This window comes from Scomber scombrus, chromosome 21 (assembly GCF_963691925.1).
Source record: "Scomber scombrus chromosome 21, fScoSco1.1, whole genome shotgun sequence".
Lineage (NCBI taxonomy): Eukaryota > Metazoa > Chordata > Actinopteri > Scombriformes > Scombridae > Scomber > Scomber scombrus.
In genome coordinates this window covers 6,871,691-6,898,892 of record NC_084990.1, presented here as the reverse complement: position 1 = coordinate 6,898,892, position 27,202 = coordinate 6,871,691, and the positions used below count along the sequence as shown (strand labels likewise).

The 27,202-nt window shown below is 39.6% G+C and overlaps 1 protein-coding gene across 1 annotated transcript in view; it reads left to right on the top strand.

Annotated features, from left to right (window-relative positions):
* LOC134003343 (ras-related protein Rab-26) overlaps nucleotides 1–27,202 on the top strand; it is an 88,038-nt gene that overhangs the window by 20,788 nt on the left and 40,048 nt on the right. The window contains exons 3-4 of the mRNA XM_062442506.1: nucleotides 13,693–13,734; nucleotides 16,250–16,316. Coding sequence (XP_062298490.1) covers nucleotides 13,693–13,734; nucleotides 16,250–16,316 — 109 coding nt within the window. The remainder of the gene's footprint in view (nucleotides 1–13,692; nucleotides 13,735–16,249; nucleotides 16,317–27,202) is intronic.

Genomic DNA, 27,202 nt, shown 5'->3' with positions numbered 1-27,202 from the left:
CAAAGCACAGTGCATTTTCAAAATCATGTAGCTTACATCAAGCATAACTGTACTTGATTTAATTAGCAGGGATGGAACGTCTTAATATTGCTTTCCACTCAGATTGAAACAGTGAGTGATTTCTTCTGCGAACCTGTTTTAAAAGGGGGGCGGGGAAGGTTTAAGTTTTCTCCTGAGTACAAAGAAGACAAGCGATACAGACCAATCTTGACAGTGGACAAGCCAGACTCACTCTGGTTGGCTGCCCCCAAATCTAAATCTTCACTGAGATTTGTGACAGTAAGAGAGAAGGAAAGAGAGCCCCCATGGGTGCTTGGCGATCCAAGCCTTAAGCCAGACATCTTAGAGAGAGAGGGAGAGTTATATTTCATATTAGGAACAGCTATACCAGACTTGGGAGGGAATAGTCAGCGTAAGGAGGAGTAATATATGGATTTTTCTATTGGAAGAGAAGAATGAAGGAAAGGGTAAGAGGAGGGTCTTGCCTCAGGAGTTTGATGTGTGAAAAGGAGCACAAGGTTAAACTTGATAGACAGATGGAGCTGCGCAGATATCACAGAGGTCAGGCCAGAGCTCAGCATGTGGGAACAAGAATCAAAGGAAGGCTGTAGAGGGAAGTAGAGAAGCATGGCAGATGAAGTTTTGAAAGGGAAGCTGGGGTTTGGGCTTTTATGAAAAGGGGACACACAAGAAAGAAATACGTTGAGAAAAAGAAAAGGAAGAGGTGGGAAAGAAAGAGGAGTCACAGAGGGTGACAAATCCAGGATTAGCTGGTCTTATTGCTAGATGCAGGGTGCAAGCTGAGCCAAACCACTGCAACATGAGAAGTAAGGAAAAGAGAGGAGAGAAGAGGAATAGGGGATGAAGACTTGCAAAGTTGGCACCAGTCATTGTGGTTTAGCAAGGCTTAGAGTGCATTTACCTGGGTTAGGTGTGTTGTTAGTGGGTGCCAGATCACATAGGCTGTATAGTTTAAACACCAAAAGATTAAAAATGCTTCTCAACTGTGCCAAAAACATGAACCCACTCCTTTACCCTTTTCAACAAACTCACCACTTGCTAGACTGCCTTGGCCTTTGTTTAAAAAATCACAGTAGTTTAAAAGTTCCTTCACATTTTCTTTTCTATGCTCAGTTCAGTCTTGAGTCCACAGCCATGCTAGTGACTGTGTGAGGCCGTACTTTCATAACATTCATGTGCCAGACACTTTTATTTAAGGTGACTAAGTGAGTTCAAGCAAGTACTTGAAATCACCAAAGACTGGAGGTGAACAGTGGTGCCTGGAGCTAAATGATACCAACAGCATTGTTATATACTCACAATGACATTGTTAACATGCTTATTTAGCTTAAGTATAATGTATACTCTGGTTACAATCTTAGTTTAGCATATCAGCATTGTTACGTTTGCTGAAAGTACACCGGGCTAATGGAACAAATACAAGTGTCACATTCAAAATTAGGCCTGAAGATGTTCCTAGATGAAAAGTTAAGGAATTACCCAAGTTACTACAATTCCTCTTCTAGGCTGTTTAATATCTGTATCAAATTTAATGTCAGTCCATTTAACAGTTCTAACTCTCAACCAAAAATGTAAATCTGCTAGTGCAAAATCAGTAGGATTCATCCTCTGCAAACCTTTAATATTTAGACCAAATTTCATGGCAATCCTTCCTATAGTTGTCATGACATTTCTCATAAAACCAGAAAATGTCATGACATCTTGATGGTGCTGGAGGGAACTCAGTGGGTCACCAAAATCATTAAAGTTCTTCTTCCGGGAGCCACCAATGTTTGTAAAATATTTCATGGCAATTCATCCAGTATTTGTTAAGCTGCTTGCATGGCTAAAAGCCCTTTTAATTGGCATTGACACACTGTGTAGAAAGAAGTGCATCATCTGCAAAGAAGTGCATCATATGCAAAGAAGTGCATCATCTGCATAAGTAGTGATAGCCACCATTAGATTAGGAAGAGTACCACATGCAGACTGCTACTGAATCTTCAGGAAGTCAATGGAAAACTTTCCAAAATCACCTAAATTATTTGATTGACGAACACACAACAGCAAAGCATCACAAGTGCCAACAGAAAGAGAAACTTGTAGAACTGCTATACACAATCTTCCAGTTAATGATAAACCACAAAACAAATACACACACGTCTGTGTTTGTCTCTTGTGCTTTAGCTTTCATGTGGTACAGTTGGTCTGAATGGGCTTTCTTATTGACTCAAAATAAGTGGCTATGTTGGCATTTTATCAAAGAACAAATGAACATTTCCTCCAGACTGCAAAGCTAACAAGGCAGGCTGCTCTTTCTATTTGAAGAGGTCACTTAAGACTTGTGTGTGTGTGTGTGTGTGTGGCCAGAGTCAGACAAGGTGAGGAAGTATATGGTTAGATACACACAAGAGCAGCAGGGTGTGTCAGGGATGTTTGAGGTGGACTGGAAGAATGTAATTGAAAAACCACAGGAGAAGTTAATGGCTCACTGATTTAATTGATTGTAGGAGCAACGAAAAAAAGAATAGTTTCCTCAATTGACGTTTTATAGTCATTTTAAGCTGTCAGTGTAAGAAAAGCACAGATGTTCCTAATGAAATTATCAATGGCTACACTCTATTCAATAGGCAGTAACCCATGAAAGTGTGACAGTGAGCCAGCATGAACAATTTAGTACCCTGAAATCGAAGCAGTCCAGTGGAATTCAGCCACCATTAATTTCATTCTTTATACTGTGCTTTCCCTACTCTTATATGTCAAAATGTCTCCCATAAAATCTCTTGTATATCGTATCATATTATAGCATTCTATATTATACAATACATTGCTCATTAATGTCTCAAAGCTACATTAAAGCTGCACTTATCAATATTTTATATTAATAATGGATCAAATCACAGTGTGAAAGAGGTCTCTTGTAGTGATGAGCACCACAGAGATTTATCATCCAACTTTGTAGTTCCCCTCTGCTTTTTAGCATCTCTCGGCACACTGTTTGGTTTGGTGAGCCATCAATTTGCTGTTTTGATTCACCAACTTTGCTTCCAGCAGCATCAGCTAAAAGGAAAATGGATATTGAATTTACATGATTAGGTAGCCAGAAGCACAACTTTAAATTAATTCTAATGTTGCTCCATGTTTGCTAGCATGTATACAATCACAACTTTATAATGTTATAAATTGTCGCTGTTGTGGTTGTAGCTTGTTTCGCTGCCCCCAAGTGGCAAAAAAAGAAAAGAAAAACAACTCGTAGTGTGTCTTTAAGAGTAATAAAAATGAGTTTTGGTCTTTTGTTGCTAAATAACACCATTTTACATGCCGACACAACTAAGTCTTTGTTGTCTTATCTTATACAGTTATGGTGTTTCACTTAAATTAGCAACAGTGATATCGTTTTTCTTTTGGCTTTGAATTGGTTAAAGCTTGGTGGAACATAAAACAATATATTCTTATTAAATTTGGGTGACAATGAGGCAGTTAAGAGAACAAAGTCCTGTCATGGCAGTCAGTTCCCAATCAAAATCAGTGGGGCATATTATGCTGATTACAGTCTGAATGAGTGTGTGAGACCAGGAATTCATTGATTTAATTTCCTTCTCCTCAGTGAAATAGGTGCTTTATTAACCATATTTCTGTGCACTCTTTGTCAGGACCACGTTCTTTGACAGTAGAGCAAAGTGGGCGTTTATGCTACAGTGCTTTATTTGAACCCAAGGCCACCGAGAGGAAATAGCTTTCTTTTATTTCCTTGTATTTCTGAACTTTTGATTTCAGTAAACGCTATGGAGCACATCTGTCATTGTCAAATAAGTGCCTGCAGTAGTTTCTGTATTCATCTCCCGTAGAACCACTCTGGGTCTTCTTGTCTTTACCTTAGCCTTCATTTCCTCCTGAAAACTTGAAGAGCTAGCAAACTAAAATAATTAACTCTCATTAAGTCAGCACTAATTACAAAGAGGGTTGTCAAGATATGCAGGGGTAATGTGTATTTGCAAGTGTGTATGTGTGTTGTAAAAGCTTTTGATAGAGTTCACTGGCTATTTTACTGTTTACCCCCTGATAGTAAAGTAGAAGCCAGGGAGAAAATTAACACCAGCTGAAAGCCAAGTGCTGACAGTTCTGTTTGTCTGTGAAATTTGTCTGATCTGCAACTTTGCCAATGAACCACCTGGCTGTTATCTTGCTCTTAATATGTATTTGGCTGGTGAATGTTAAAGTCCTACTAAGTAAAACTTTCCAGTTTCTTGCCCTGGCCTTAACAAGAGAACTCATGCCCAGAGAGCATAAATGCTGCCCTATTTGTCATGGTCTTTCTAAATGGTGTAAAATCTTGAAAATAAATAATGACATTAAATATATGACTAAAATATAGACAGATTATGGCAGGTAACATGAAACAGCAGAAAGAAAGCCCCAAGTTAGCGACATTGATTTGGAGGAGAAAATGAACAAAAACAGTAAAACTATTTCTAAATACAGTAGTTGTCCTGTACAATTGGGTGCAATTACTAGCACCTTTGGATTTACCCCCAAATAAAATGGTTACCAGACTGTTTACCCATCTCGTGGGTGTCTGAAGGGAAGAAATATGCCCCATTTTTTTAGAAAGAGTCATAATACTAGTGCCATGTTTGAAATGTACTGGTACCATTGATCAATTTTGGCATGTTGCTGAGATTTCTGTATTCAGGTCTCTCTGCCACTGCTCTGTTTTGGAAACCAGTGAATGACTGAAATGAATGAATGAAACCTCTCATTCCCACCCCAGTTAGATGAGAAACTCCTGCTTACGAGAATATGAACAGTATTTTAGCTGGGGGTTTTGTTTTATTATGGTTTTATATGGAGGCCAATAGACGTCCTTGTCAACAACTGTGTCAATGCTTCTGTTCTGGACCATTACCCAAAGAACAAGAGTGTAGTTAAATGTTTACAAAGTTCTTCTTCAGTCTGTAAGTGGCAGAGACTGAGTGAAAGTATTTTTTCCCCCATATTTCACTTTGCTGACTTCTTGTGAGTTCTGATTACTCATATGTATTCAAAGTAGGGCCAATCTGGTTGGCAGGTTGATTGACAGATCGCTTAGAGCTGTGCGATTCTTATGGCTGCTGATGAATATTAATTGTAATTTGTCAATAGCTCAGCAGTGTATGTAGGTGTCTGCATGTTTATTCTTAGCCTTTATGTGTGTGTGTAAGACTGTATTGTCCTTTGTATCTTTGAGACTGATTGTTTGGTATGTGTATATCTTGGCACACTATGTATGAGTTGGTCTTCCTTACTTACTGTCGCTTGCATGTGTGAGTGTGTAAAAAGTCCATTTTAAAATCTGCCACTTCACTGCTGTTGTGCTTATCAGCTAAAGCACACCTCAGGAAATGACTTTTTTTGTGTCAACTTGTGACATTGATCTCACCGGTTCCCATCAAACCCTTTTAGTTTATTTTTAAGATAACTCACCAAAGGGAAAACAGGCTCGCTTTTAACTGTGCAAGTGAACTCTGCCCCACCAAAGTAACACTTTCCTGGAGCAAATTGAGGTTTTATGCTGCCTGTTTGCTTGGAACGAATGTTTGGCTCCTATAGACAAATTGGCCGACTGGTTTATGTGTTGTGCTCTCCAGCAACACCGCCATTACTGAGGTGGCAGAGTTTAAATGAATGGCATCTTACTTGTAAAGCTATCGCAGTAATGGCAGCTTTTTTACTCATGCCGTCAACCTGGATTTATCGATAAATTCACAACTCTACATGTCCTACATGAAAATATTGGCTTCCTCCTATTGTGGGATCACACTATGTGATATCAGACACATTATAGCCCAACATTTTATCCTGTGCTGTGTGTCACAGTCAATGACAATCATGAAACAAGTTCTATGACTCGTTCCGGATATTGACCCAATAGGAGCAAATTGTAAAAGAACTGGTAGCCTGCCATATATGTCGGCCAAGTCATGGCAAAAGTGTGTTAGTCTATGTCCAGCTAATCTGACACAATAACCATCTTGTGAGGCAGAATGCTGTATCATCTGATATCAGCATTCAGGTAGCCCTGTGTTCTACTTGCTTCATGAAAACAGCCCCATTCATCACTTGATTGTGTTGGAGTGAAATGTATGAACATTAACATGAAATTATTGTCAGTACAATTAAAGACAACAGATTGAAACAGCAACACAACAAGCTACAATCTTCAATGAATACTAATAGCACAGCGCTTTGTATTCTAATGAGCTGGCTTGCTTTGACCTGAATCTCTGTAATCTAATTTGGATTGTGTTCAAGGTGCCTGTAGGCTGGACCACAGTCACTTAACACTTTGTTTTCTTTTGTCTGACCAGAGGGCTTGTTATTTCCTGAGTTATGTGTGTGTTCTTCCAAAAATCGACCATCAGAGACTGCAGTTTTCTGGTGTAACAGATGGCCGTTTGCCTCATAACACTGTTGAGAAGGAAAGGAACTAATCTAAAAGCAACAGATTCTGTGAATAGAGATATTGTACATGGAGAGAAAAAGAAAGACAATCTCCCATAGTTACACACTAGAAACTCTTAATTTGCACCTTTTTAAACTTCTTAGAATTTATTCTACCTTCGAACACTTCCTTTTCCCCCTTGGTCTCTACTTTCATCTCTTTTGTTTTTGGGCAGCACTGTTCAGAGCTCTTCACGAGAGCGTGAAAGGAAAAAGAGTGAGAAAAAGAGAGTAAGTGAAGGGATTGAGGAGACAATGAGAAGAAGAGTGGGGTCAGGAGAGAAGATGAAAGGAGATGAGATGGAAATGGAGCCTCAGGTTATTGAAAAATCATTACCTGTGCAGTCATGCAGATTACTGCTTATATGTAAGAGAGAGAGATAGACAAAGGGCAGGAGTGTGTGTGTGCGTGTGTGCGTGTGTGCGTGTGTGTGTGTGTGTGTGTGTGTGCGTGTGTGTGTGTGTGTGTGTGTGTGTGTGTGTGTTGTACTTCAGTTGGAGTTTTGCATCTTCACAGCAAAGGATATTTTTCCAAAGGGAGGATGTTTTGAACTGTCTTTACATCTTCCCAGTACTTTAGTTTATGATCAATGAATCTTTAATTGATTAGCATTAAAATTAGGGCTGGGAAATATATCACTATTATGTCAATGTCATGATATGAGACTAGATATCTTCTTAGATGTTGGATATCATAATATTGCGATATGGTATAAGTTACATTACAGTATAGTCAATTCAATTGTCTGTACTTACTAGACTGGTCTAGCTGTTCTATTATTTGCCATTACACACTGAGTTATTTCAACCATATTACTGATGATTATTTATCAAAAATGTAATTGTCTAAATATTTTGTAAAAGCACAGTTCGTACAATATTATCACAATATCGATATCAAGGTATTTGGTCAAAAATATTGTGATATTTGGCGCACCCTGGTGGTCGAGTGGTTAGAGCGCATGCAACATAATCATAGCGTCCCTGGTTCTAATCCGGCCAGGGACCTATGCTGCGGGTCATTCCCCTCTCTTTCTCCCTGTTTCCTGTAGGAATCTTTGCCAGTTACTATCAAAATAAAGGCAAAAAAACCCCAAAATAAATATAAAATACTAATAAAAATACAATATTGTGAGGTTTGATTTTGTCTATATCACCCAGCACTAAGATTTTGCTGTGGGTCTTAATTAGGAATTATAGATTAGTATAACGGACTCAAAAGTACAAGTGTGAATAGTTTTTTATGCATGTTAAGATGGAATTCTACTTGTATGAGACAACTGCAACACCAAGAATACACTTCACACACATTCACATGTATGTAATCAAAAGGGTAATAATTAGACTCAGTGTTGCTTGCAACATTGGATGAAACTTTCTTGAGGATATAGGCAAAATTGGTGAACCATGTTTAAAAGTATGTAAGAAAAGAAACATGACCTTTTCCACTGTCCAATCCTACTTTCAGCAACACTTCTTGTTAACTTATGTGCTCTTAGGTGGTATAAACAAATTATTTCTGTAATGTCACCCAGTCTTAGCAAATACATACAATATACCTCTCATTTACACGAATATCACTCCACCATAGGCAATTTTAAATAAATGATGAGCCCACAGTTTGCATGAATGCAGCGAAATGAATGAATATGCAGTTATCTAGGGAGCTGTAAGAGCTGTCATAGATTGACTTAGTACTGGTGAAATTCTTGGTTGTGACAGACAATCATCAGTTGCAACATACCCTTTTTCCTGTTGTAAGATTGGTTGGACCTTATTTTGTATACAGAGAGAGCACACACTCTCTTAAATTATGCACAAGTTAGTGTAAAATAATTAAATGTTAACCAGAATGGGTTTTTTCTTCTTCTTTTATTATTCGGTCATTTTATATCTCTGCTTGAACACCATCTCCTAGTAGCTCTTTACAGGTTAAGACACCCCTAGAGCTCTCCTAAATACCAGAAGAGATAGGAATCTTCCTGAGTTAAGAACGTTAATGAAATGCTCTTCCGTATTCTAACCATTTTTGGACTGATCGAACGTTTTTTCTGCTCTGTGACACTTGATAGATTCGAGCCCTATCCTTTGTTTTGTGTGGGAGGGTTTGTGTACATAGTTACAGGTGTGTGGTTCACATACAACTTGTCCTTGTATGCCACAAAAACAAAAAACAGATAGAGATGCTGTGTTTGTTTTCCACATCCAAGAAAACCGTAGACATGAGACTTGAAATTCAGTGTTGTGCCACATACAGCTGTTGATTTATTAGTCTATATTCTTAACCGTTTATATTTTATGTTGAGTAATAGTGACAATGACACTCTGAAGATATTATAATAGAACTAGGGGAAGATGTAAAGGGTGGTAACAACCAGTCTTATTGACAAGGTCAAATCATGTTTATGTACAGGTTGCCTATAATACATAGGATTTAAGAAATTGATTTTCAGACATTGCAACTATCCATTGTAAACAGTGTAAAAAAATACATTCATGGTTACAACAAAACCACATTGGGAAAAAAAAATCCTGCATTTCTGTAAATACTTTAAACTCTAGAAAGACACTGCTTCACATATTTGTATGTACTCACTGATAGCTGATAGGTTGTATCCTGCAGGATGGTATAGTGGACTCACAGTTATGTAAACAGCCTACACACAACGCTAGTATCATCTTTTCTTCAGTGTGAAGTAAAACATTAGTAACACTGTTTGTCACCGCAACACTCTGGCTTGCATAAATGAACCGAACAAAACTGCACACTGCATCAAACCACTAATTACTCCAAAAAGAAAAGAAAAAAACAAAAAACTACTGGTTACTTATAATGGTTAAAAAACTGAAACATCTGCTCCTGGACTGCTAAAATAAAAGGCAAACAGTTCCCCTTGGTGGTTGAGCCAAAATGCAGCAAATTGTTTTGGAATTGCTGCACCTGTAACCCTCCAACCCCTGTTACATGTGGGATTTTTTAACTTTCATTTACACATATTGTCAAACAGTGTTTGCCTCATGCAATTTAAGAGGATCATTTTTCAGTTTTAGTACATTGAAAAATGTTCCTCACAAGTTCACCAAAATGTTGTTAACACAACTCATCCCTTGTGAGTATATGTGCATTTATATAGTGTTTCTGGACTTCTTTTTCTCACTCTGGCAGGCAGGGGATCAGTTGTGTTATTTCCAGTATGCCATGAACATCTAAGGTTGGACTGTTTGAGTTGTCAGTAAAACGACACACTCTCCTACAAGAGCAGTTTGCAGCACTGTTTGCATCTCCCTTAGGACACGTCTTTCTAAGAGACCGACTGTTTATTGGTTGAGAGTGCCCTGAGTTTCCCTGAGCACTGCAGTCTTATCATTACAGTGAACATGCCCAGCAACCAAGTGGGGACCTCTGACCTGTGCAGTTATTACAGGGACTGACAATGTACCCTCTTTCCTACCTTTGCCCATTTTGGGGACGGTGATGTGCTGTGTGGGCATGTGGTGCAGTTTGAGGTCATTCATCATTCAGAAAGGGAGAGAGGTTTTTTTCTCCCCAACTTGTAAAAACTCGGAAGGTAATATCTCTTCTGGATGTTGCATCATACCGATAAAACTATGCAGTGGATGTGTAATTTGGTTGATGAATCGGGCGCCTGCTGAGATGAACCAGAAATATCCTGACACGTCTCATCTCAAAATCAATGTACCTACTAGACAGCAGCTTTAAACAATCACCTTACTATTAAATGCCTTTGTTGTGTGTTGTAGTGCTCGATTGGGGCTTTTTTTTGCCTTTATTATAGGGATAGTGGAGAGATGACAGGAATTGAAGGGAGGGAGTCATGGGGGGTGACATGCAACAGAGGTCTACAGGTGGATTCAAGCCAAGGACATTTCAGTTATTTGGTATGTGTTTTAATCAGTAGGCATCAGGGTGCTATTAATAAACCAAATATATTTTTAAAAAATGGTATGACTTCTTCTGACTTTAGCAGAAGCCTTTTTTAAATTTCAGACCAGGCAAGGCACCTCCATAATAAAACATTATTTATAACCCTGATGTTAGTGGAAGGGAGCTCTACCATCTGGTGTTGCCCTCTCTTCCCTTTTAGGCTTTTATAGAAATCAAACAAAAGTTATGCTCCGTAAATAACTCACCACTCATTAAATGGCTGAGATTGCGGTTATGGTGCAATTTATATAGCATCAGGAGGAAATGATGGTTTCTTACCCATATACATGTAAATTTCAGTGAGCTGCTCTGCATCTCCTGAGCTCCATGGGAATAAATTGTTTTCCACTTTAACTTTTTTCTTTTTTTTCCCCCTCCAGAGGCTGCCCTTGAAGAGTTACTCTTTCCAGGCATACAGTAAATATGTCTTACTGCAGTAGAAAAAAAAGGAAATGAGACTTAGGAGAAGCTAAGTGTTTCCCATTTGTTAGGTAAACTAAGTAGAACTCACATTATCCCATGCAATATGGATGAAATGCATTAGGAATGAAGGGAGTTATGATGGGGGGAATTGCTCAAGGCTTCAAACTGTTTTTGGATCCGCTATTGAACTATTGAACAGTCACGACTATTTTATAGAGAGATCTTTATCACCACCAAAAGGAACTCTTGGGGCATGTGATACAGCACAAAGCAGTGACCAAATAAGTTAAGCTTCATTTCTTTTTGTGATTATCTTGCTTTTTTTAAACTCTTACGAGCCCTTTGGAGATCTGGCTGCCTGCAATGTTTCTGAAGCCAGTGATTTTTTACTCAGTTTTCAATCCAATCAACTTCAGTTATGTTAAAGAGGATGTCATTTCTTATAGGTATGCTGTCATGCTTTCCAACATATACAAAATTGAACCTCCTTTTCTCATTATTGGAGATGATTTCTTCTTGTCTGACCTGCTTGCTGTAGTTAGTTGTGTTTGAAGGCCTTGAGATGCCACCTCATTGAAAACACCTTTATTATCTGTGAGTGAAAAGCCATCATAACTTCAGTTTCTCTGCTGTTAAGACTGAGGAAACAGATTGGACATTCTCTGCTGTAGATCCTTTCCTGTTTCTTTTGAGACTCGGAACGATCTGTCTTTTAGGTTGTCATCTGGGATTTTGATACAGTCTCCTGACCAGGTGTCACTTTTAGTTGGACTACACTCCTATTTTGATCTTTTCATATCAACTTTTAAGTCACTGTATATGTCCTGTGATTGTTGGGTATTGTTCTTCAGCATTGTGGCGCTATACACTTTGGCTATTCTCTTCACAACCATCCTTTCTTTTGTTAGCAATAAAACCATAAACAGAAAATGAAGTCAGTACTTCATTGACATTGGACTGTTGCCTTCTTGTCTCCTCTGTCACATTTTCTTTACACTCTTGGGCCATAAATGTACACAAACATCCATGGAACAGTAGCTGGACAACTGGTCAGCACATTTACTCTCTACCCTTTTTCCTCCATTACCATTTAACTTCAGTTTCTGTCCCCAAGCAGTACATATCCTCAGCTCTGGTCTAAGGTTGTATGAGTATTGCAACCTAAGCACAAGATCTGCCAAAAAAGGGGGGCTTGTATTCACAACAATGGGTCCAGAGAGGGACTTAAACATGTATACACAGTTTCTTAGTTGCTGACTTATGATGGACATGGATGGATATGTTTACAATGTGCCATATTCGCTGTACATATTAAAGAAACAGTAAGCTACAGAAAAACAATGCGCCTGGAGGGGTAATCTCATTACAAATCCTTAATTCTAGGTTTAATTTCAGCTTTAATTGTTTCCTCTCTACTCCCACTTATGAAAGACATTATTTTCTCATTTTAGAGTGAGTAACGGCTCTTGAAGGAAAGTTTTACAATGTGGGAAATGTAATATCTTTCAGTTTAATATGAAACTAGCCAGGAGATGCTCAGCTTAGCATGAAGACTGGAAGCAGGGGGAAACAGCTAGCCTGTCTGTGTGCAAAGGTAACAAAATCCGGCTATCTGTTAACGAATGTGGCTAAACACATTTCCCCAAATGTGAAACTCTTCCTTTTAATGATTCATCGGATAAACAGTTGTTGGATTTTGCCTTGTGCAACAAAAACAAATGAATCATCTTATGCAGTCATAGAGCTCTCAGAAGTCTTCATCTTTTGCCCTACGGAGAACTCAGAGCACAGGACTGAATACCAAATTCTGCGCCCTAAGCACTTACTCACAGCAACTCAAGCATCTTTTCTGTTTTGACCTACAGTACCACGCAGATATTGGATGACCAGGATCAGGATAAAAGAAATTTCGAAATTCAACATAAACTCAAACATGTATAAGAATTTCACACTATGGTAAAACGGCAGAGAAAAGCAGGTGTTGCGCTTGCACCATTTCAGAACCTGCTACCATGGTGCATATTTGCTGCTATCTCTGTGGGACACATAAGACAGGGTTTTTGATATTCCCACTGGCTCCTGACCAAAGCTGTGTGCTCATCCATCTTGTTTGACAGTATTATCGCATCTACCTATGATAGATGGTTAAGTTATATCTGCTCTCTATTTAGTCAAATAATAGAAAATCATCCAGGTGCTGCTACAATTGGTGACCATTTACTGTGTGTCATTGTGAAAACATCAGTGCAACCAGTTATCTTGCAGAGGTATCGGAAAACTATTGTGAGTGTGTTTGCGTGTGCGGTAGGCTAAAATGCTTGGCAGCTAGAGTGGTTGGTAAATGATGCAACTCCCTGAAACAAAGGTCTTCATCACAACAAAAGATGAGTGTGTGTGTGTGTGTGCATTTGTAAAAAAAAAAAAAAAAAAAAAAAACCCAAACCCCATAGATAGCAAAGTGTGCTGACAAAATCACAGCGATGAAAGGGAGCCTCACGGCAGAGGCCAAGCCTCTTATTACACCAACTGTGGTCATAAAAAGCCAACCATAACACATCAGCTTGGTAATACGCCTCTGGACTCACTTTCTAAGCTGTTGAAGATTCATTTAGACTTTTTAAACAAGAGCATTTCCCTTCAGCAGGGCCTAAAAGCATCATTTAGTCTGGTTCTGATGCCTCTGTATTGTTTTAAATAGCTATTTTCATTCACTCGTGTCAAGTATCTTTATCACTTTTGAAGCTTTTTCCCCTTCTCTGTTTCTGTTGCTTTGCTTTCTGTGTCTGCACATTTGTGATTATAATTAATTTTGGGAATTTATGTTCTTTCCTTTTGTCTTTCAGAATAAAGTTATGACCATTGATGCTGTGAAGGTCAAACTGCAGGTAAGAAGAAAAATGAATCACTTTTTCTTATTAAATAGAGTCTGCTTTCATGTCTGTCAAGGTGAGGGTATGTGTGCGTTCTTTTTGATTACAAATCACCAGCAACTGCTTCCCCAGGCGTAAATACCTCCCATACATCTTCATTGCCTGCTGTGGGAGGGCGAAGAAGCCCAAACGATGACTTAATGAGGCCTCGGTTAATCTCTATCAGTCAATTAGCCTGCTGCTCTGCCTGACTGAAGACACTAGAGGGAATAGGAGACTTTCCATCAGATTATCAAGCCTGGAAGTTATCGGCGAGAGACACGGGCAGACAGAGAAGCCGATGAAGCCCCATCATTAAGAAACAGTATTAGATACTGTCTGATTACTTTTCCACCTTAATTACACAACGCTCACGTTCTCTTTCTCCCTTCATCTTTCTCATCTTTAATAGATCTATGTTCATCAATCACACCATCAGTCAAATGTGATATTTCAGGTGATATCTCAGGAGCGGGTTTAATGGAATTTGCATTTGTGTCGACATACTTTCTAACCTATTCAAAATTGCAACACAGAACAGTGTAATTGGAACATTATGTAAGAATGCTGCTGCTCTCATTTTGAGCAAAAAGGATGATGCTGTGTTTGGCTGTGTTATTAAAAAAGAAAAACTAATTGGCCCAATGGAGGCACCATAACGAGTAATTAGATCTATTACACAACTTTAAAAAAAGAAAAAGAAAAAAAAAGCTTGTTGGGTTAGTGACTAATGGAGGGATGGAAAAATGGCACTCTGGCATCGCTACACTAATTCCCTAATGCATATTAGAACGTCTCAGTTCATTTATGATTTCCAAAGAGTGCAGGCCAAAATGCCTCTGGATACAGAGCAACAAAACATGTGATGTAACACTGAGTGACACGTGGGATGTGGGAATACCCCCAAACATCCCCACACATTTAGAAAAATAGTTGTGATTGTCCAGTCATGGACCAGGACGGGTGGATATCTATCTGAGTTTGTCGAAGGCCAGAGCAAATAAAACATGAGCTCAGCAGATTTGTCTGGTTTACAGGCTAGAGAAATGGTGGAAGGAGTCATGCCCTCAATGTCAGAGCAGATCACATTAAACTGATGGACTGTGTCATTCCAAATTGGGTGGGGATACAGCAAAAGTCCAAACTAAGCAACAAAATATGTTGTCATTGCATGTCTAGCAACTGATCTTACAACTTAAGAACTAAAAACCTCTAAGGTTAAGGTTATGGAAAGAAAATGTCTATAATTATCTGAATGAATATGTTTAATCATTAAGTTTAACTTCATTGAAGACATACAGCTAAAACAAATATGTTGTTGTGGTTGTTCCCAAGATAGGGACCCCAATAGGCTGCAAGATAAATCTGAGAGGTTGTGACATGATTAATGGTGCTGGTTAAGAGAATGGAAAATGTCTACACGGCCCTACTGAAATTAAGATTATTTTGAGATACTAAATAGTTTGACCTCTCAAGGCTTCCTAAGTTATTCATTAAAAACTACTACTACTACTAATAAAACAAACCAAGAGGTAGCGCATAAAGGAATCACACATACACTTTCAGATAAAGATGTGTTGTAAAGGTCCTTTTATAATGTAGTGGCAGTGTCATTACCTTTCTAATGAGTCTGTCACTGTGATATCCTGTAATACAAAGCAGAAGTAACTCAGCCTTGAGGCAAAATAGCGTTAATCAGTGGCCTATTGTGTCCTTGTGATGAGTGTGGCAGAAAACTTGAACGTTGCAGTTCTGAATGAATGTGCTGATAGAAAATAGTTCAATTGGCATGAGTAGACTGAAGCAGGCTTCTCATTTCTAGTCAGCTGAAGTGACAACTGCTGGCAAATTTTATTATCTGGAGCCAGTTATTAAGCTATTGTTAGCTCCACTAGCTAGTGTTGAACGCTGGCTCCATTTGACTTCATATTGTTTGCAACTGACACATATTATAATGAAAAGGGGTCTTACATTGACTATACACTTTTTGGCTACATAGGCTATGTCACGCTGGAGATGGAGGTTTATGCTACATGTCCTGGGCAAAAAGTAATGATCCTCACCAGTAGATGTTCCATGTAGAAGACATGGTGATATAGCAATACTGTTCTTGTTTTGCATTGTAAGGCTAATTATTCCTATACATATGATTAGAAAAAATGTTAGAGTAGATAACCACACTATTAACCCATTCCTTACACCTGTACCTCTTGCATTTTTGGTTTAGGACTGTTTAGAAAAAAAAGACACCACCTTCCAGACTTTAATGTCAAGTCGCTCCTACTACAGTCTCATGCATGCTGCTTCGGCTTGTATGAGAATCCGAAGCTGAATACTTGCCTAATGAAGTTTGCTAAATTATGAATGGTTTGTGATTAACTACTGGGCATGGTTGTGTGAAGATGGTTCATACAGACATGCTTTATGTTGCTTATGATGATGATGATGATGATGATGATGATGTTACAGATTTCCTCTTCTTCCTTTTTAGATTTGGGACACTGCTGGTCAGGAGCGTTTCCGGAGTGTTACACATGCTTACTACCGCGATGCACATGGTAGGATTCCTCTGTGTTTGTGTGTGTGTTTGAGTCTGCTTGATTGGGACTGACATACTTCCCCCTCTACCTTTTGTATTTTCTCCTAACACAGCCAAACAGTCCATTTGTTGTGATTGTTGTTTTATTTGATTGACAGCAGCAATATCCCAGTTCCTCCATTTTGGTGTTGCAAAAAAAACTCAAGTTACAGCTGATTGGATAAATTGGTGTGTGTGTGTGTGTGTGTGCAGGCATTCACCAGAGGCTCTGTGATGTGCAAGTTCCGTCAAGCTAGAGGCTAACCACTGGGTGGAAAAATGAGCCTGCCTCTAGCATAGTGGGGGGGTGGGATATCTATGAGCTATTCCCGTGTGTGTGTGTGTGTGTGTGTGTGTGTGTGTGTGTGTGTGTGTGTGTGTGTGTGTGTGTGTGTGTGTGTGTGTGTGTGTGTGTGTGTGTGTGTGTGTGTGTGTGTGTGTGTGTGTGTGTGTCAATTATATCTTGAACAACCCCACGAGTATAGACACACACAATGTGCCCGAGGCCAACCTGAATGAGCAGGTGTTGTGAAACACAGGGACACACATACACACACATAACATACAACAGGACACACACATTCACCACAACCACCCATTACGGTGCTATTTCGTATGCTGCTGAAGAGATTCCAGTTTGAGATAATGCCTGTGTAACTGTGTGTGTGTGTATGTCTGTGTGTGTGTGTGTGTGTGTGTGTGTGTGTGTGCAGGTTATATAACTGTGTAAATGTGTTTTAAATGGTGGGTACATGTATAGAATTTCATGTGTGTCTGTTATCTACAACTACGCGCATACTTTTTCTCTTTTTTTTTGAATTTGTGTACCTGTGTGTGTTTGTGTGTGTGGCTGCTGGCCAGTTGCCCGGTGATTCTCTGATCTGTCAGCGCAACAGTTTACCCTCGCTGATCTTTAACAAGGCATCCGGGGAGCCTCCAACCATTCCTCTGAGATGTCCGTCTGTTACTGACTTTTAAATAAAGCTCATTGAGTCTGACAGGCAGTAGCAGGGGAGAGACTGTAGCTCGAATGCAGCTGTCACGAAAGCTGTCGATTCCTGTGAACTAATGGACAGTATTTCGTGACTCGGACTTTGAAATGTAGAGCTCTGCCTCATTTGTGAACTTCGACAGGTAGAAAGAAAGTCAGTAACTCTTGAGTGATTCATATACACTTCAAATACACATCAGATCTGTAAACATGATTTATCCTTTTTGGATTTCTAGTTCTATCAAAATGATGTACAGAGAATGAAGTCCATTTTCAATTTGTCAAGTAAGCATCAAGTGCTTTGTTAGCTCTAGATTTTGCTCACTAGTATTTCTTGAATATGTTTTTTTTTTTCATCTTCACAGAGAAGATTTGCTAGGCACGTATGCCCTGGCTCAATGTCATTCAGTCAGAGATATTACTTGGGAGCTCCTCACTATAGCCAAAGTTTTCTGTTGCTGAGCAGCTCCACTTCCATCTGCTGCGAGTTAAGAAAAAGATTTGAGCACATAAGGTGCCAAACTGAAAACCGTCTGAAAGTCTTGATGAAAATGTCAAGTGAACAGTCTGCCAGGATTTTTCGGAGTAACAGAAACATCTCCAAACAGCCGGTTATGTCACTACTAAAGCTAATATAGATGACTGTGCAACAAATGAGTCATCATCTATTGGAGTTCATAATCCCATTTTGAGGGCTGTTTCTCTCTGCTGGAGACTGGTACCATGTGTGAACCGATGCTAACCCTAACCCTAACCCAATACAGTTAAAAATGAATGAACTGTAGAATTACTTCCCAAACTGTTTGCTTTAAAAGTCCATCACAGTTTGCAGACGATCGAGCTGTTCCCCAACCTTATCTCTAGACAAGAACTTTGGTATTAGACAATTCTCATTTCTCTAAATGTTTTAATGTAACCCTAACCCTAATCAATAAAAAAGAAAGCATTCATTTTAGGTCCATGCAAATTCAACTCTCCTGCATGAAAGTCAAAGGCAGTACACACCCATCAACCACCCCGACATCCACACCTTAACTTTTAGACTGGCTATATGATGAGCGCACTACTTCCTACATTGGACCTAAATGATGATATTGCTACAGTAAATCCAGAGGTGCAAATTTGTCCAATATGGATACAATTATTGGTATACTAAGCTGGTGATTACTGATCCTAGACATTACTTTGGTGAGTACCATCTAATAATAACTGATGGAAAACGACGGACTATGAAAATAATCCCAACATCTTAACAAACCAACATTTTGTTTTAATAGCGTGCGTTTTGCTATTGCTGCTGGACACCTCTGTTTCAAAAACACTGTGGTATTTAAGGGGTTAAATGCAGAAAATGCTTCGGTTGAGCTCAGTAGTTCTTGTGGGAGAGCAAGGCATGTCTCCAAAGTGCTACTTTGCCCCCGGATAGCAATCGCTGTTTGTTTTATTCAGCTTTGGCCCCAAACTCGACTGCCATTAAGCCCGTAATGAGAGCCCAAGAAGATCCAGACAATCAGAGCAAATGAGCTGTTGGATGCAGTGAGCCCAGTGCAATCTGCCAGGCCCATCTGGTGCAGAGACCGCTGTGAAGTGCGGTGGTCCAGCTGGGTCCAGAAACCAGCTGCAGACTCTTTTCTTTTTTTTCCTTTCCCCAAACGGAGCTGACAGTTTGTCATATCCACAGCATGGAGTGAAACCATGGGGTGCTAAAAAAGAGGAAAAGCAGACTCAGTGAGGGAGACAAGAAACAAGAAGAGGTAGACATGAAGGGGAGATAGAGACATAAACCTGATGCAGGCATCAGTGTGAGAGGAGGAGGATAGGGACATACTTGGTAAGTTAAACATAATTTATTTAGTCAAGAAAAGAAAGTGTGAGGTCCTGAGGAACAAAGCAGTCAGAGAACAGTACAGACATGCAGACAACTAGCCTTCATCATTCTCCAGCTAGGCTCGGGCTGGAAGCACCGTAGAGACAAAAGGTGAAGGGCTGAATCAACTAATGTAGAGAATGAAGGCAGGATGAATAAAAACTAGGGGGGTAAGGGTTTGTGTATTCATCCTGAACCACTCAATATAGGATGTTCAGTTCGGTATGTGATTTTCCTCGGCTTGGTATGATTCCTAACCCAAAAATGTATGTCAAAATTGTTGAATAATCCACTTACTCCGACATGCAGAACAATAATTCTAGACTTTGAAATCCATCCAAGTTACCCTGGTTACCCTGGATACTAATGCCCATGTAGAGTCGTTGCCATCATATTATTAAAATATACACCATTATCCTTGTATTTAAACAATATAGCATCTCCTCAACCCCCTCCCCACTCTGTGATGATCAGATTTTCACTCCCCCTTTGAGTGAAAGCGTTCAGAATGACTATAAACACATAAGAACGCGTTTGAAAATGTACCGAACCCTGACCCCAAAACCGAGGTACATAGTGAACTCTGTTAATTCTGTGTTAGACTCTTAATGAAAATATAGAGATAAATCACTGTAGAGCTTTCAATAGAAGCTCAAGGTGTAATGAAGTGGCATTATGCCTCAATAGAAGGCAGCACACTGGAATGAGTATTGGAGGAATTAAAGAAGAATGGAACTCAAGGTTGTCAAGTGTGCTCAGGTAATGGAAGAGAGTGAGTGGTTTTATCCCAGCCCCTTCATGCATTTATCTGTCATGTGAAATGCTTTGCAGGCATGCTGTTACTAATGTAATGGTGGAAATGTCATAATTCTAAGGAATCACTGTCCCTGAAAAACTATAACTACCTTTTAACTCTATTGAATAAGCCACTTTGTATCATGGCATAAATGGCCGACATCACAGCTTGAAGCGAAACTCCTCCAATTCCCTTCCCGATTACCTTATTGCAGAAAGAGACCCGACTTGATGAATTTGAAAAGAAAAAAACACTGACAGAGTTAAAAGATTTCATGGAACGGGTAATAGCTACATAACAGATGACGGCTCCAAATGGTGCTGTATGATTGAAAGGGTTGTATTGTCCAGAAACGAGGTGCTTTAGCTGCTTCATTTCCCTTTAATGGCCTCCATCCCTCCTAAGCCTCTTAGTTACCAGGAGGTGGAGAGGGGGTTATGACTGTGAGGCCAAGTCTCGTTGGAATACACACCAGTTCAATTTAACGCTGTTGATAATGAATGTTTTTGTCAGTTTCGTCTCGATAATCACTGTAATCACATTAGACAGTAAAGGAAATTATGCCTTTTGGTGGATGATTTTTCTCAAACCTTTCCACCAACCCTTTTGCCACAAGAATATAGAAGACTAACTCACTCTGGCTTTTTGAAAATCTGAGAGGTATTCATGGCTGTTTCTATCCATATTTGAAAAAAGCTGTAGCTGACTGATGGATAAATCCACTGATTTATTAGTAGCTTATCACAAGTATGTTAGTATCACCATTTATGGACGGAATTGCAGTACAAAGTAAATATGTGTTTTAGGTAATTTGAAACGATTTTGCCATTATGTAGTTTGTCCACCAGAGAGCCATTATTTTTCAGCCCATAAAATGTCCTGCTCCATCTCAGTGTTGGATAGCATAATTTAAACACCTCATCATCCTAACCAAGATGAAAGGGAAAAAAAGTTTTGTTCCCGTTCAACAACTACAGCTTTAACATTATGCCAGACTCATGGGCGGTGCAGTATTCAGTATTCCAAACTGAGGGGAAAAAGTGGTTTCGCATTAATAAATTTGAAACATTGGTAACCCAAACATAATAGTAAAACTCAATGTGCCAAAGTGCTACTCCAAAACTGGAAAATCTACATTATCTGGAAGCCTCCTTGTCTACTTTTGTGCTATAAAGCAAAAACAGATTATCCTCAAATGCACAGTACTGAAGGAGTTTAAATCTCTTGGGGTTTTGTGTAGAAATGAGGGTGAGATCAACAGGTAGATTGGTGGCGTGTAGCAAACCTGCTGCACCTTTGTGTTGCAAAGAGACAGTTAAGATGGTTTGAGCATCTGATGCAAATCTGATAAACATCAACTGCAGGAAACAGACCACCAACCTCCTGGTTGGAAATATTCAGCCACATATACACGTGTGTAGGTACATGCATGTGGCATTTGGTGATCCTTTCTGCCCCGATACACACGCACACATGGTATAGTTTCCATTACTTCCCGGGGAAATTACATTGACTGTAAGCGGACTGCTTCCGTAGTGGATACTAGAACCATATGCTTCCATTATAATAAATGAAAGTGGCTACACCAGACATGGAAGCAGTATGCTTAGTCCTTGATGACTCTGGTTGTCAAAGAGAGGACAGATCTGTGGGTTTGGTCAGAATTCATTTGCCGAATTCATCCGTTCTTTCTAACAAAATAGAAAACTGTTACCAAAACCAAACTAGGCAAGATCAATATGGATTAATTGAAGTTGAAGTAGAACAATGTAAAGAGTTGTATGACCTGAGTGACCCCTACTACGAGGACAAGCTCAGTAAAAATACAGCACAGAGGAAGATTTCAGTACTGGTTGGAGCTGAATGATATTTTAAAAATGCTGCTTTTTGAGGGTTAGCTAATGTAAGATGCCTGTAGTTGCATTACATACAACTGAATAAAAGTAAATTCTTTTCAAACTTCAATCCTGAATAGAATATGACCTCCTTTTTTGCATGTGATTTAACAGAAGAAAGTATTATGATTGGAAGAGTATTGACCCCTGGCATTTTTAACAGCCAGCTGGTATTTATCCAAGAGATCTTTCAGAATTTGAAATGAGTTCTGCAATTCATGCCACTTTCACCTCTGCTGTGCCCTTCTGCATGCTCTCATTATTTCTCTAGTATTACTATTATTAAGCCACAGTGAGGCCAAAGGCTTTTTTATATTGGTTTTGACTGTTGCAATAAAGTCATGGTTGGCCAAAACAGAATTGTGCTCACATGAGATGGTACAGCCTTGATACTGGTCATGATGGGACCCTCTCTATAGGCGTCCGCTAACTTAGCAGCAGGGGAAGAGTTTAGGATGCAGGAGCGGAGAAGAGCAGGGTGGACAGAAGAAGCACCTGGCAAATCAAGGTCAAAATGATTGCACTGTGATCAGATGAGTGAAGACTCTTCTATTACAGGGTCGGAGATAGACCTGAGGAGAGAACTAAATCTAGGTTATGGCCTTCAACATGGGCTGGGCCATTCACAGATTGTCGGAAACCAAAGGATTCAAGTCTTCAGAGGGACATCAAATGTGGATGATGACATTTCTGAGAATGAGCATATTGTTGTATTTCGGACCAATTTGGGAAATTGGATCAGGGAATTAACTAAAAATCAATTTGGGGATTAGGGGTTCTGTGTATGAGTGGACAGGGCACCATCTGTCACAAAAAACAGAAATTTAAAAGGGGCCTACAGATATAATGGAGCACTTGAGGGCATTTAATATTTCAAAAACAACATTTACATGGAATACAGGAATAACCAGGGTCTTTCCATCAGAGAGCCGAGTCAAGTCGTGCATCAGTTGGCCACAGCCCTGTACCATTTGAGATAGATGAGAATCATGCATGCAGACCTAAAGCCAGAAAATGTTATGATTGTGGGCCTCAAGCAGCAGCCAATAAAAGTCAAGTTGACTTTGGACTTACTCGTCTTGTTTCAGCTGTTGAGGCTGGTGTCAATTGCAAACAACATGGTACAGGGCACCAGAAATCTTGGCCATCCAGCTGGTGACAGGTTGCCCTCGCTATCTTGGGGAAACAGACTATGTCATGTTGACCTTCATTATGGATACTCAGGGTCAGCCAAATGACAGTGTGCTGGGTTGTGGAATGGTAACTGAACAGCAGAATAGTCAGCAGCTGTGAAGATTCAACACCCCAGAGGAGTATGAGACGGGGTTCTATGCTATGTCAAGTGTCAAGATGATTTTGAGCAGAGGGGACACCAGAGTGACCAGCGTCTTTTTGTAGACCTGGTCAAGAGGATATAGACCTGTGTATTAATCCCCTGGATGTTCTGTTCAGAGCTCCCACCTCAACATATGCATTATGATAAACATTGATGGGACTGAGCCTGAAATGAGCCGACAGCCTTCCACATGTCGGACAGCAGGACCAGGAAGCATTCTTCGACAGTGCTGGGTCCCATCTCTAACTACCTCCCTGTTTGGATTTAACTAAAATGACAAAAAATGAGTGTGCCACGTCCAAGGCTGACGTCCAACCTGTGGAAAACGCCTAGCAGGACAGCTGGTTTAGACACTTCTTCAGGAGAATTACCAGCGCCTTCCTCCTTCTGTATTCTGGTGGTAGCGAAGACAACTGTTAAACAGCTTTGATCAACTTGTTCAACGTAATAGTTATAAGAATAAATAGTTATATCAAAAAAGTATTGTCACCTGAAAGCATAAAATACACCTGGACCTGGTATGATCAAGTCAATCCAGATAAAAACTCCCCATAGATGACCGTGTTATGGTTTCTTCCTTTTAGTTTTTCTTAACCAATTTTTTGTTAATGAACATATTGTTTTCCACTAATTTGCTTTAAAATGCTGGAAGATGTGAACACACAGCATTACAAATCTGCAGCCAGAAGCAAATAGAGTTGATTAGTACAACAACAATAGAAATACATTTTAACCAAATTTGTTGAAGCTGTCAAATTGATGCTACTTCACTTTTAATTCCTCTGTATCTCACATTGTTAATACTCGCATTGTTTAGTAATTAATGCCACACAACAGAGTAATGCATTCAAGAATAAAATATGAAACGCTACTTTTGCTAAAAATGAAGTTGGCGTCCTGGTAACCAGATATCTTCCACATAAACCGGCGGAATATACAATTACAACCAACCAGCATGATACATGTGTGGTTATCATGTAGCAGCCTGGTGATTTAATGAAAGTATATACGGTGAACATCTGTGCGTATGGCACTGCACTCTGGCGGGGAACTTCTCTAATCGGAGGCTACAGGTTTATCACCATATCAGTCCTGCTGCCTTCAAATAGCTCATGATTTAATAAAGTGAAGGTAAAGCTTTTAATACAGATGTGGACAACAGATACTGTAGGAATCACCCATATTAATTTATAGATTAATACATCAATGCAGACTGCTGGACTGATGTTCCTGATATTACCACATCATTTAATGTAGATTTAAATGCATCTGCTGGTTTCACAGTATTTAATTAAAACACTTTATTTATATTAAAGCATTATTCAGTGTGTTCAGTTTGCTCTTGAGGATAAAATTAACAAAGTACAAGTGTATTGGGCCAGAAACAGATGTGGTTGTGTTGCCTCATCTGAATGAACCTCTCATCTTGTGTGCACCTCTCCACCCACCTGTGCACCTTGCGCTCTGCTCCGGGCAGGCGGATGGTGTAGCCAAGAAAATATGCGTGCCCCAGGAAAGAAACAATTTGCAGTGCATCACTGCGCTTCGTATTCTGCACCGGCACAAAAATAGGGCCCCGGGTTTTTGTTAGTTATTTGTCCTTTACTTCTAACTTTGCCAAAATGCCACCGACATGGCTGCAATGACCTACAACAAGAGGGGGCGCAGGAGCATAAAAATAGCTGCAAATGACAACCGTAGGAATAGAAATTCTTCCTACATTATGTCACCGCTCTGCTCTGCTTCTTTGCATCCCGCCCGCATCATTTTTTATTCTATCTATTCCGTCGTCCAGGGTCACTGCCGCTTTCATCACTAATGAGTGACTGTAGGCCGCAATCAGAAGCAGCTCGTGGGGGCGAAACGTACTGTATCCCCATCTAAGACAGGAAGAGGGACAGTGACAGAGGAAACCATGATCAAGAGACAAGCGGAGGAAGGGTGAAGGGATGACAGGAGTGATAGGAAAGAAGGAGGTGAGAAGAAAGGGAAGGTAAACGGATAGGATGGAGAAAGCGGGGTAAATGGCATTAAGAAACAAAACAGTATTACTCCACTATAGGGAAAGGTTTTAGGTGTGTGATCTTTCTTCAAACTCTCTCTCCCTCTCTCTTTCATTCTCACAAACACACACTCACAGACTCACACACTTTACTAGCTTCCTGCATATTAAAATGGATGTGCAAGGTCGGTGTGAAAGGCATTTTTTAGGCTTTCTTCTTGGGCAATTGTGTGAAGTGAGTTGGGAGGTAGCTCAAAAGAGTGTGTGTTAGTTTGTGATGTGTTCACATTTCCATGCATCTGCCATCTCATAGCCACACTTTCCATTGAACTTGTTGACTACCTTGACACACTTGATCACCTTCAAATATCGATCCCGCTATCATATCCCACGTGCTTTACCTGTTCATCTCTCTTTAACATTTATCTGGAAATACAGACTCCAAACACTAATGGATTCAGCTGTCACGACGCCTGAGGAATGTAGAAACCGCTTGTCGTTTTTTTTGATTGATCCACCCCTTTTTCTAAAACGGATGGCGTAGAGCCCCGTGGGTCATGCTTAGCTAGCAGGAGGAGAAGAAGAAGAAGAAATGACAACCACTGCTGGAACTGTCACTGGAATAATGAAGGTGATGGTGGGAGGGGACGCCGGTAGCAATTTCAGACGCTCACTCTCATTTTGTCCCCCTAGTAACATCAATGCTGGGGGAAGCAACTTGCCTGAAGGAATAAAGTGAAATTCATCAGTCAAATATATCACACACAGACACACACACACACACATACACACACACTGGTTTGTCATTAGCAGGTGCCTTCAGTGTGGAAATCATAGGTGTGCTGGTAATTTTCAGGCATTAATGGATCAGAAGAGTGACTAGTGGTGCTTAGCTGCCATTTGCAAGTTGATGGAAATATTCTGGCAGTGTTTTTTATTATGCATTCATCAATTCAGCCTGTGAAAGTCACTTCGGAGACCCTATTTTAAACTTGATTTCTGTCCCAGTTCTGAAATTATCATTTATAAGCCGTGGCAGGAATGGCACTTAGATCATTTAGATAGTAGATACATCACCATGTCAATGTTCAGCAAGTAATAATTTACAGAAGTATTCAAGTTATTTATTTACTTATTTGCTGTCTTGCAGAGAATTAGATGACATGAAGGAAGAATCAGCAGGGGATTAGCACATTTTAGCATAATACTTGAAAGAGTGGAACCAGCTAGTATAAAAATGTGTGTACAATGCCTTTAAATTTAAAATCGTGCTGGTTTAATGACAACAACCACTATATATATATATATATATATATAGTGTATATACAGATTAAATGAATGATAAATAATATCTTAATCAGTGAGCACTAAAGGTCAGGGTAAATGTCTAATCTTTAACCAGAGCCAGGCTAGTTGCCCTTCATACTAAACTAAGCCAACAGTCTCCTGGCTATAGCTGCAAATTAAGCAGAGAGATATGAGGATAGGATGAGGGGATATTGATCATCTCGTCTAAATCGCCGTAGGGAAGTAAATACGTGTATTTTCCAAGCATGTTTTCTGGCTGATGAAGTAATGTTAATATACTGTCGGGTAGTGTAATGTTTAGCAGTGCATAAACTTTTAATGGCTAATCATGTTGCATATGTCACATTCATGTAGTAAGTATGGATGTCATGTAAATGTAGTGAGTTAAAAATAACAACCTTTCCCTTGTAATTGTACTGAAATTAGAGTAAATGTAGTATTAAATGGTAATAAGTACATTACAAACCAATTACATGTATGTACAATTTTCGTGGCATTTTTTGTTACGTCACAATGTCACAAGTTGCTATGAAGTGTACATTGTACTGTATGTATATTGTGAGGTCTCTTGACTCCCACACCCACCAGTTAATACTGTGAGTTGTAGTCAATTACTTGAGGACAGTATATTTTTAGGATCATCATTTTTTCAAACTTAAAAGTCAAAAGTG